Raw genomic sequence first — 12431 nt, forward strand, 5'->3', positions numbered from 1 at the left:
ATCCCACATTATCTGAGTGTGGACTCAGGGCCCTTCCACACAGCCCTATATCCCAGAATATCAAGGCAGAGAATCCCACAATATCTGTTTTGAGCTGGGTTATCTGAGTCCACATTGCCATATATTCCAATTCAAAGCGGAAAATGTAGGATTTTTTTTCAGCTCTGTGGAAGGGGCCTCAGTGCTATGAAATTCGGGGATTTGTAGTTTGGTGAGATGCTAGTATTCTTTGGCCGAGAAGGCTGTAGACCTTCCCCACAGCCCTATATCCCAGAATATCAAGGCAGAGAATCCCACGATGTCTGCTTTGAACTGGGTGATCTGAGTCCACACGGTGGGATTTTCTGCCATGCTATTTTGGGCTGTGGGGAAGGGCCCCCAATCCTTCCCAAGGGGTGCCAGGGCAAGTCTTCCTTTCTTCTGCAACCGAGGTGTGTGTTTATGTTTGAAAAGGGCCCCTCCCTCCCTCTTTCCTTCCTTCCTTCCGTCCCTCCTTCTCAGTGGAAGAGAGGCCCCTTCCCTCCCTCCCTCCCGCTTTCCCCGGATGTCTGAGGCTCTCTTCTCGACTCCCACGAGGCCGCTCTGAGGCCTTGTCCTGGGGCCCTTCTTCCCTTTCTTCCTCTCCTTCCTTGCGAGGCCGTAAGCGAGGGCCCTTCTCCCTCGGCGAGGCCGGCGACGGAGGAGAGGCGCCGTCTCCCGTGGCCGCCGGACGGCGACGTCGAGGTCACGCCGGCAGCGTCGGGGTCAGAGGGCAAAGGTCGCTCCCCCAGCATCCTCCGTGCGGGGTGCTCAGCCATCTTGGATCCTCGGGACAAGAAAATTCATGCGGTGAGTGCGGCCCTGTTATTCTTTCCCCCGCTTCGGCGCCGCGGCTCGGCTCGAAGCCTCCTCAGGGAAGCGGCGGGCAGCCAAGGGGGGCTTCTGGCAGGCGCCTGCCCGGGTGGAGGCGCTCAAGGCCGGCCTGGTCCCGCCGGGCCGCTTCCGTTTGCTTTTGTCTCTCTGAGGGAAGGAAGAGAAAGAGAGGAAGGGGAGGAGGAGGAGGAGGGATGCCTGAGGGGAAGGGGGAAGCGGGCAAGGCCGCTCGGAGGCGCAGCGCTTGAGGACGAGGAGGAGGAGGAAGGAGCCCCGAGGCCGGCCTGCCTTCCCTGGCTTCCGAAGGGGAAGGAGGCCTCGCTCCCGTCTTTCTCGACTCCAGTGGTGGCGGCGGCGGTCCTTTATGCCCGCATCCGAGCTCCCCGCCTCCTTAGGCCTCAGGGTAAGGCACCCAGGGACCAGGCTTGCCCTTTGTACATGCGCAGAGGCTCCCAGCGGTGGCGGGCTTTGCGGCCTAGGGATCTGGAGGCTCCCGCCACCAAGCAGGCCTGCTCGCCTGCCTCCTCTTTGGCGAGTTTTTGGTGGGAAGGAAACTTGGGAGAAACCGGCGGCGTGGAAGGGTTTTGTTGTGGTTGTTTTGTAAACACGGGCCCACCTCGAGGGCTCCGCAGAAGGAAGGCCGGAGCCCTGGCCTGGGTCGCTGGCGGGACGCGAGGGGTCCTTTGTTTGCGTTGGAGTTGCGTCTCCTCTCGCCACAGAGCCGGGCCTTTTGGGGGACGGGACTCGGGTCTCCCCCCAATCCATACTGGGCAAGGAACGCGGTTGGGAGCCAGTTTCCAAACTGCCGCGGCCAGGCCACAAACTCCGGCAAAAGTGCGCCAAAGCAAGCCCTGAATGTGCCCCCGTGCTCCCCCAGTTCGTGCAATCACCGCCTGGGCCTCAGGCTGGTTCTGTATTTTTCTCCATGTAATCATCTGCACAGCGAAACCACTTTCTTCAGTTCCGGTTTGAAACTGCATTCAGTGGTCAGTGGGGATGTAGCCTTGTTCCACCCAGGGAGCAAACTTTTGCAAGCGTTTTCCCAAGTTTGCAGATGTAGACACACAACAACAACAATGCATTGTAACTATAAATTGTAGTTCATCACTCTCTGCTTTGAGTAGAATACATATTCCGTTGTAGAATTAATGCAGTTTGACACCAGTTTAACAGCCTTAGCTCAATGCTGTGGAGACCTAGGAGTTGTACTTTTACAAAGGGCCCTACCACACAGCCCTATTTCTCAGAATACCAAGACAGAAAATCCCACATTATCTGAGTGGACTCAGATCACCCAGTTCAAAGCAGATTTTCTGCCTTGATACTCTGGGATATAGGGCTGTGTAGAAGGGCCCCAAGTCTTTAGCTTTCTCAACCAAAGAATACGAGTATCTCACCAAACTACAAATCCCAGAATTTCATAGCACTGAGGCCCCTTCCACACAGCTGAAAAAAATCCCACATTTTCTGCTTTGAACTGGAATATATGGCAGTGTGGACTCACATAACCCAGTTCAAAGCAGATATTGTGGGATTTTCCAATTTGATATTCTGGGTTATATGGCTGTGTGGAAGGACCCTCAGCCATAGCAGTCAGTGTAAAATTACATTAATTCTACAGATGCTCCCCATAGGGAAGATTTCTTTACTCACTGTCTTTTAAAATAATACTATGATAAATAATTGTAGTTACCCTGTGATTCCATAATCTGTCATTCTTAAATTGCTTGAGCCCTTCCACACAGCCATATAACCCAGAATATCAAGTTGGAAAATCCCACAGTATCTGCTTGGAACTGGATTATCTGAGGGCCCTTCCACACAGCCCTATATCCCAGAATATCAAGGCAGAAAATCCCACATTATATGAGTATTTACTAAGATAACCCAGTTCAAAGCTGATACTATAGGATTTTCTGCCTTGATATTCTGGGATGTAGGGCCGTGTGGAAAGGCCCTGAATCTACACTGCCATATAATCCACTTCAAAGCAGAAAATGTGGTATTTTATTCAGCTGTGTGGAAGGGTCCTTTATTTATAGTTTACACTGGACTACTAAACATCCCAGGTAGTTGATGTCATGCAATGCTGCCTGTGTTTCTACCAACTGAAATACTAATAATTTACAAAAGAGGCATGTAAGCTTCTGACACAAGGCTGTAGGTCATTTTTGCTAGGGATTGGGGACATTTCAGTTTTGCAGTGTAATTAACATTGGTGTGAAAGGCTTTGAACTTTTGAAATCTTCAGCAAAATACTTGAGGAAAAGAGCTAGTCAGTCATCACATTTCACTTCTAACCAACTTGTCTGCCCTCCCCCCCCCTCAGTCTTAATTAATTAATTAACTAAGTATATTTCTATCCCACTCTATCTCACCCTGAGGAGGACTCAGAGCAGTTTACAATTTGGCAAAATTAAATATCACATTATACATAAGAAAAAAGCAATACATGACATAGTTAACTAAAAATCAATAAACATATAAATACAAATAAAAACAATTAAAACATATTAAGCATATTAAAACATCATAAAATGTATTGAACATTGCACCAATTCTGTAGTCATCATACAGTTTAAGTCTGTTTTAAAATTCTTTCCAAAACATGGAGGAGAAAGTGATCTGAACCTAACTTGCACAGTTATAAAAACTATACAGGCATTTATTATTTGGAAAAAAGAATCCAGCAGGTATTCATACTCCTAGCAGAGGAATCTGATATTACTCTTTGGACATGGTTTTTTTAAATGTATGCAGGGATTTCTTTCCCCTTCATACACTTTTTGGAAAAAGTTTTTAGAAGAAGTTACAGGTACTTACTGTGTTTTCTACCCACAGCACAGGTTGGATAAATGTTTAATAAAGATGGTTACTGCTTTTCTTAAACTTCTCATGTGAAGTAAAAGTTGGAATGCTTTGTATCACCAAGGGTCATTTCTGTCAGAAATTTCATTTTAGGATTGCATGATTCTTTCAGTCATTGATGCTGTCTTAAGTCCTTGATGTTGAGTCCTAAATGTTCATCAGACAACTGTAAAAAACATTGTCCTATAAAGGAAACACTTAGTGCTTATCAGGATACTTAATAAACCATACTTATTCAGCTATACTTTTACTGAAATACTATTTAGTATTTATGTAACTGAAGCAGATTTTTGTGATGTCTCTGAATAATTTTGTACCCTACACCTTGATTTTCACAAAGGAGTTTTGTGAATTAAGTCAATCTGCACAACCTTCACAAACTGAAATCTATGGTAAACCATGCAGTTTGTGTTAGTTGCAGTAATTAAAAGTTACCTGGAATATATGATAGTTATTTTGGTATGCAAATAGTGGTACTCAGAAGTGCACAATTTTGGATCTTGAGTTCACAGATATAACTTCAGTTTGGTTGAGGATCTTGTTGGTGAAAGATTGAGTGATTTTTTGTGTACAGTAGAGTTTATATCTGCAAAACTGTGTGAATGGATTCCTTAAAAGGAGACCCCTCCCCCATTTTATGTAGTGTGCCTCTAAGGCCCCTTCCACACAGCTGAATAAAGTCCCACATTATATATTTTGAACTGGGCTATATGGTAATGTGGACTCAGTTAACTTAGGGCCCTTCCACACAGCCATATAGCCCAGAATATCAAGGCATATCATCCCACAATATCTGCTTTGAACTGGTTATCTGAGGCCACACTACCATATATTCCAGTTTAAAGTAGAAAATATGTGATTTTATTATGCTGTGTAGAAGGGGCTCCAGTTCAAAGCAGATATTGTGGAATTTTCTGTTTTGATATTCTGGGTTATATGGCTTTGTGTAGGGGCCCTGATGCCCCTTCTACACTGCCATATAATCCAGATTAGCAAAGCACATGATCCACACCGTCTGCTTTTAACTGGATTATATGAGTCTACATTTCCATATAATCTAGTCCAAAGCAGATAATCTGGATTTTATATAGCAGTGTAGAAGGGGCCTAAGATAACCTTGAATAAAATATCTATCCTCCCAGTACAGCTAGTTGTATTTGCCAAAAGTTGAATGCCAAATCTGTGGGCTCTTCCATACAGCCATATAACCAAGAATATCAATGCAGATAATCCTCTATCTGCTTTGAACTCTGAAGCCACACTGCCATATAATCCAGTTCAATGTGGATTTTATACAGCTGTGTGGAAGGAGCCTATATTAGCACAATACCTCAGAGGTTACAAACCACACTGTTGCTCAGAACTCTTCAAAAACTGGGTTTCTTAGGCGATTCCTAGTTGTCTAAGTATGAAGGCCTTCCAAGTGTAGTGTCTTGGCGGGTGGGTATATAAGTGACTGGATTTGTAGCAAAGATGAGGAGGAAAGAAAAGATTATTCAAGCCAGTGCATGTACATCTAATTACAGTCTTCAGATTGAAAGTTGGAGAAGTCTTCAGTCATTGATCTCAGCCCCTTCTAAACTTCCATATAAAATCCAGTTTATCAGATATAAACTGAATTATATGTCAGTGGAGACTTGTATAATCCAGTTCAATGCAGATAATGTTGATAATGTTGATTATCCGCTTTAATAACCTGGATTATATTGCAGTATAGAAGGGATCTCAGGCTCTATCCTGCTTTGGGACCAGTACACTCTCACTCACTACTTTCAGGTATAATGATAATCCTGGCCTCTGGGTTTAATCAATAACAATGTATTAAATATTACTAGACATAACCCATTGGCTTTTTTATTTGTCTGACATGGGAATCCTGGATTAAGGTTAAGTGTGACTAAGCATGCCAGTCAAACAAAAAAACAAAACAAAACAGGTTTAAACCAGGTTCATGATCTTGGTTTGTGTGAACATAATTAATCATAATCCCAGATCCAGATGTTACGCATCACACTTTTCCTGGTTTATTTGCCTGCTTGCACAAAACAGAAAGAATAGAAAAGTGGTCATATAGTAGTTTATTTATTTAGCATTTCCAGTTTATTGTTGTATGGAAAGTTTTTGTGTATGAGTTTAGAAAACTAGTTCTAGTAATTTGTAGCTAGTGTAGCTGTGAATTTTTGGTTTAAAATAAAATAAACTTGCTATACATTAAACCAGTTAGCTTGCCAACTGTTAGAAACTGTGGGAGCTAAAGTCCAAAACACCTGGAGGCCCAAAGGTTAGGAACCACTACTTTAAACCATAGTGGTTATAATGAAACTTAATGTATTACACTGTAAGTGATCTAATGTTGGCAGCCAGGGTAAATCATTGTACATTGATTGACAGCTGCTTCTCATAATGTTGTTGTACTGTATGAACAACCAATATTGTGAGTTACAAGTGACGTTGCATACTGCTGTTTACATGATTTTTTTCTTTTTTACAGAAAATATATAACATTTGGTACTTTCCCTGTCTTCTGAAACTCTCTTACACATCTTGTTTGCTTAATATCCCAGTACGCTAGTTATGTGTCATGCAACTGAAGGAAATACAGCAGTTTGTAAATAGAGACTTCAGAGAATGGGAAAATACCACCAAAATTACTAAGAGCAGGCTGGTTAATTGAGTATCAGTATAGAGTCATCCCTCTGCATTTGCAATTTTAACTTTTGTGGATATGATTAATAACAAATTGTTTCTCTAGGTCTCCAGTGTAACTTCAGTTAGCCACCCCTTAGTTATTTTGGAGGAGATTTCTAGAGAGCATCAATTGCATTGATGATCTAGGGTTATCTTGATCCTCCAATGCAATTCTGTTCCAGCTTCCAGCAGAAGTCAAACATAGAGTCATGCTGGAAGACCCAGAAATGCCTAGAGAGGTATTATCTCAAGTAAAACAACAATACCAATTTCTTTATTAGATGGTTTTCATTTGGGGGGGGGACCTGTCCCCCTAATTGTCGTGAATTTGTAGGGCCGACAGCATTTTTATGATTGTAACTTCCATATACCACAATGGTCTAGTTAGTTGCATGTGTATCAAGTGACATCATTTTACTGTTCTAGCTGGGGGGTAGGCTGCTGTGGTCCCCCAGATGGTTTGGGTATAGAACCCCTACCAAACTAGCTAGAATACCAGTGTCGAGAGATTATGGGAGCTCTTGTCCAAAGGCATTTGGAGGGATATGCTTCTAGCCTCTCATTTATTTTTGTGCCTTTAACAATTTACTCTGCAATCCTTTATGTGCAACCTAGACATAAATCCCATTGAATTCATTGGGACTTGCTTTACATTACTTGGGTATAGGATTGCAACTTCAGATATTGTTCAGGTGACTGTATTATCAAGTTATTTTAGTGAGGAGATAGAAATATTATATTATTGAACTCTGTGGCAGTTCCGATGCCCCATTTACTCTGTCCATCTAGTGCATTTCAAATCTAGCTTCAAACTATGGTGGCCAGACAACATACACCCACAGAAGTGCATGAAGGAAAGCCTTTAATATTAGTCAGTGCTCTTTGGTTTATGTAATCACTATCCGGGCCTCAGAATAGTTCCAGGATTTCCCATGTAGTCATATGCACAGAGAAACCACTTTCTTCAATATTGGTTTGAAACTGCATTAAATGATCACTCTAGACATGTCCTGAGTCTTGTGCTAGTTTCAAGTTGTAAAACTGAAGCTGAGCAGCAAAAATTGTTTCTTTTCATAGTTTTGTTCTTATGAACTTTTAATTTAAGGGCTGGACTTCTCTACTTTATGCAATACATATACAGATAACAATCTTCACAGTATAGTAACATATGTGTGGTATAATTTTATTAAAATATATGGAACTTGTTTTATAAATTGCCCTCTTATGGCAGTGAGTGCAACTGTTTAAGGTTTGTGTTCTGATACATAGATAAAGTGGGAGTTTCTTTAAAGCTAAAATCTGTTAAAGGCAGAACCTACTTTTAGGGTTTCCAATTTTGTCTATTATGTCTTTGGTATGCAAGAATCAGCAGGGAAGGTTTGCATAAAATGGAAATGACTACTGATTGCTGATACGGTATGCTTATGAAATTGATATGATTAGGTATAGGAAAGAAGAGCTATCTGTTGTGAGTGATCAGTGTTAACTTGGAGCACTGAAAAAGAAAGTTTCAGTGGATGAAGATGGCATTTCTTGTAGTATACATGTGACCTTGAAATTTGTTGCACTGTTAAGTTTCATAAGGATAAAGAGAATAGACGTGAATGTCAAAAACAGCAAGGCAAGTAATATCTAGTATAATTTAGTTGGAGATTGTTGTTCTTAGTTATGCCTTGGAAAGTTGGGGAGTTTTCGACGGTTTACAGTTAAATATGCTTGTTTTCACTTCAAAAGTTTAGTTGGATACTGTGTCTCATTAACTGCATTTATTTTGATTAACATTTCATGTTGCTAAAATTATAACATGGAGTAGGGAGTATCGTGGTATCTCTAGTCTAGTCTGTGAAGCAGTTTTAAGTTTCTGTTTTTCAGTGATAAAATGTTGTGCTCAAACACCATTACACATTTAAACATGTTCAACTTCAGTGGTTAACACCCACAGTTTCTCTAAAAATGTAAGTGTGCATGATTAATAGGGTCTTGCTGTTGTATCAGCTCAGCTTTTCATCAGATTTGTGGGGTGCCACAAATTAAAAGGTGGCACAGTTAACAAAAGGAATCTGCATCCAATGAAATAGGCTGTATTTCCCGAAAACTTCTGCCAGTAAAATTGACTAGTCTTTAATGTTTTATTAGACTTTTTTGGGGTAATATTAGTTAAAATTGGATATTCTTAAAGCTATGTTAAGCATGGCAGTGTGGTAAAGCAGTTTGGGCATTGTACTACAACTAGAAACTAATGTTCAAATTCCCACTTGGCCATGAAAACCCACTGAGTAACCTTGAGCAAGTGGTAGTCTCTCATCCTCAGAGGAAAGCCATGGCAAAAAACTCTCAAGAGGTTTTGCTAGGAATAGATTCACATATGCTATAAACAATGTGAAGGAATACATCAACAAAAGCCATGTTAGAAAGGGTACCATTGATATGAAGCCAGTGTTCCTAGCACAATAACCTGGAAGCTAACCTTATGGATTTCTGAGTAAACATTACATATGTGAGAAGGAAGGGGGAGTCTTCCCTTCCAATTTTTGTTTCTGTAACTGAAGAGTGAAGGAGCAGTATTTCTGAACAGTTACTTTTTAAAAACTGTAAGGTAGACAATCATTTACATTGCTAGTTTGCATTGCTGTAACTCTTGCCAAGGCAGTAATGAAATGTAAAGGATGCTACATTTGCTACTGCATCTGATTGCATAAATAAACAAGCAACAGTCTTGGAACTTTACGCTAGAGCAGTTACTTTCTAATGTTGCAGAGACTAATCACCATTGGGTGTTTCATGCCCCTGTGTTATTTTGGAATCTCTCCAGAATCTTGCTCCTGTGACATAGTGGTAAGCCACTTGCAAAAGCAATGCATATATGCCTCTTGCTTTTTATTTGACTCATTATCTTCCATCTTATATATTCAATCAATAAGTAGAATATAAAAATACAAAGTATAGAGTAGTAGAAGTTGAACTACCCTCAACCAGAGATCCAAAATCTTAAATACTATATACCAAAATTGTCCACATGGGTGGCTGAGATATTGACCCCGTTGCTTTCTGTTCATTATACACAAACTTTGTTTCATGCACAACATTATTTAAACTTTATGAAATAGTCAAACTATGTGTATTAATTGGAAATGAAACATAAATTAATGTTTAGATAAGTTATTACGTATTTATATGCAAATAGAGAGTGTATTCAGTATCCCTGGTTTCATTTACCCATATTCCAAAAGCTCCCCCCCCCCCAGAAGTGTGTGTGGGCCTCTCTAGATCCTCCAGTGCTTCTTGTAGAAGCTAAGAACACCCATTATGATTTAGAGAGGTTTGAGCATTGTGATCATTACAACCACAACATGATACTTGCTGTGCATAATATATAAAAGTAATAGCCGTGTAACGTAATTTTTCAGCTAGCTTTATAAAGGCTGACTGAAGATCTTGTCCACTGTTCATCCCAATTAACCTATGCTGATTGAATCAAGGGGAACTTAGTATAGGAAATCTTTATGTTTTGTTTATTCACTGCAGTTGGGACTAAACTTGGGTCTAAATCTATGTTCACATTAAGTGAATCTGCTTTAGCTGAGAGTAAGCATTGGAGTTAGGACAGAATATCCAAACTGAATATCCAAATAATGGTATTATTTTCATTTTAACCTTCCACCCACATGAGCTCTGCATAAACATCTTGAGCTCTGCTTATGGTTTCTAAAGGCCCGTCCAGATAGCCATATAACCCAGAATATCAAGGCAGATAATCCACAATATTTGCTTTGAACTGGATTATTTGAGTCCACAATGCCACAGAATCCAGTTCAGTGTGGATTTTATACAGCTGTGTGGCAGAGGCTCCAGTCTCAAAGTTTAGTTTACATTTAGGTAACATGGATGTCCAGTCACTTGTGCTTCCATATTTAATAGTAGTAGATATATCATTCTTATTTGGATAAAATGATGATTTGTATTATTGTAGATATGCTAAACCAGGCCAGATTCATGTACATTATGGATTAGAGCTAGGCTTAAAATCAATGAAATGTATGTTACTCCTAACAAAGTCTAGAACTAACTCAGTACATTTCATATTCTTAAAGTACTAAAATGCTTTAGCATACTTTGGCACTGGACATTTCTGTTGTGTTCCTCAAGATGTGATATGCAGGAATCAAAGATACCATGTAGTAAATAAGCCTTTTAAACTTCTGAACATATTTTCTGAAATTTTACCATGAGTAAAATGTTGCTTCAAATAAAACTTCATTAAAGTCTTCACCTGAAATAAGTCTTATGGGGAGTTAATAGAACAGTCACGTCATACTTTGTTACACTGAGGCCCCTTCCACACAACAGTATAAAATCCACATTTAACTGGATTCTATGGCAGTGTGGACTCAGATAACCCAATTCAAAACAGATATTGTGGGTTATCTGCCTTGATATTTTGGGTTATATGGCTGTGTGAAAGTGCCCCGAGAGCACTTAATTTGGTTTGCTTGTTATATTCAGACGTCACATTTCTGAAGCTCATGGTCTCATGTGGCTATGGCAAGATTCTTGAGAGCCTTAATTCACCATCTAAACCTCAGTATAAATGCATTTATTTCTGACAAGAAAATAAATGTGCAGGGAAAAGAGGATTGCAGATTACTGTGTAAGTATTCTAGGTTGTAGTTTGACCAAAGTACTTTACTATATATACCAGGGTTTAGGAAATGGGATACATTTCTTTGAATATCACTTTGTTTTACCTCCCAGCTCCTAAAGTTGTAGTCTCTGGAAACCCTGGAAATAAGGATCACTGTGGCCCACTGAAGAGGTGCAGGGGCAAGATTCGGTCTCCCTGCAGTTACCTATCCCACTATATATTGCTGCCACAATACTTATAGATGAGTTCAGACTGTTGAACATGTTTTCATAAATAAATGTCTGTGTTTTTCCTTCATGGGAGAGGCTTTTTTCAGAAATTCAAAGTTACTAGGACTACTGTGGAATACTGCCTGATATAGAAAACACAAGTATTTGATAGTGGATTTTATTCTTGATCAGTGGTCCCCAAGTTGAGCTGTATGGTCTCTATCTGCTGGGGCTATATCAACTCTTGAGAACTCTCAGCAACTCCTTTTTCTTCCCCAGTGAAATGAAGCTTCATTTGACTTATTTCCTTAGCTTTGCCATAGAATTCACATAGAAAGCATTCCTGACACAAAAACAAGTTTACAAGCCTGGGGGATACCCATGGTGCATCTGTGATATAAAATGCAGTTTGACACCACTTTAGCTGCTATAGCTTAATGCTGTGGAATCATGGGAGTTGTAGTTTGGTGGGGCACTATCACTATTTGACAGAGAAGGCTAAAGACAATGTAAAACTATAGCTCCCATGAATCCATAGCATTAAGCCATGGCAGTTAAAGTAGTATCAAACATTAATTCGACACTAGATATACCCCAGAGTGGTTTAGAACAACTTTGTCTCATCTGCTTGGTAAAACAGCGCTGGAGATTTCAAGCTCTTCTTACTGTTATAGAAAATATGCTCCTTAGGAAGGGGCACATTTGTCATGTCGACTTAGTCTTGCAATATACCATGTGTTGGCTTTTCGACCTAGAATCTGATATTCTTAGTTGGGTTACTGTTTGAAGTCCTTCTGCTCATTTAGGCTGGCAATTTCAATATGGAGAATTGAATTCTATCACTACTTTTTGTAAATGTCCTATTATTTTTTTATTATTGTCTCCAATACAATGATTGATGTCTATGAAAAACTCACTGAGTTGAGTAAGTCTTACCCTCAAACAAGTGTACGTAGGATTGCAGTCTCAAAAATCCTGAAGCATTATAGTGCAGATCAAGCAGTATCCTATGCACACTTGTTTGGGTGTAACACTCCCTGGATTGTAATTTAAAAGAACTGAAACTGTAGACATGGTTTTCGAGAAAATGGTATTATAAAGCTGCTTTTGACTACCATTGCAGACAGTTACAGCTTCCTTCATTCTGTAGAATTGAAGCTAATCCGTTCAAC

The 12431-nt window shown here is 40.3% G+C and overlaps 1 protein-coding gene across 6 annotated transcripts in view; it reads left to right on the forward strand.

Annotated features, from left to right (window-relative positions):
- The first annotated feature begins 731 nt into the window (after positions 1-731).
- Positions 732-12431, forward strand: part of CNOT2 (CCR4-NOT transcription complex subunit 2) — a 61250-nt gene continuing 49550 nt past the window's right edge. Inside the window, exon 1 of one of the 6 annotated variants that reach the window (XM_060777465.2) lies at positions 732-828. Coding sequence is in view for 2 of the 6 variants with exons in the window: in XM_067469091.1 (XP_067325192.1) it covers positions 1217-1255 (39 nt within the window). In the remaining 4 variants the exon portion in view is untranslated. Of the gene's footprint in view, positions 829-1074; positions 1256-12431 lie in introns of those variants that run through there. The other 5 variants (XM_067469092.1, XM_060777466.2, XM_067469091.1 and 2 more) reach the window with 5 other exon arrangements.

This window comes from Anolis sagrei, chromosome 5 (assembly GCF_037176765.1).
Source record: "Anolis sagrei isolate rAnoSag1 chromosome 5, rAnoSag1.mat, whole genome shotgun sequence".
NCBI lineage: Eukaryota > Metazoa > Chordata > Lepidosauria > Squamata > Dactyloidae > Anolis > Anolis sagrei.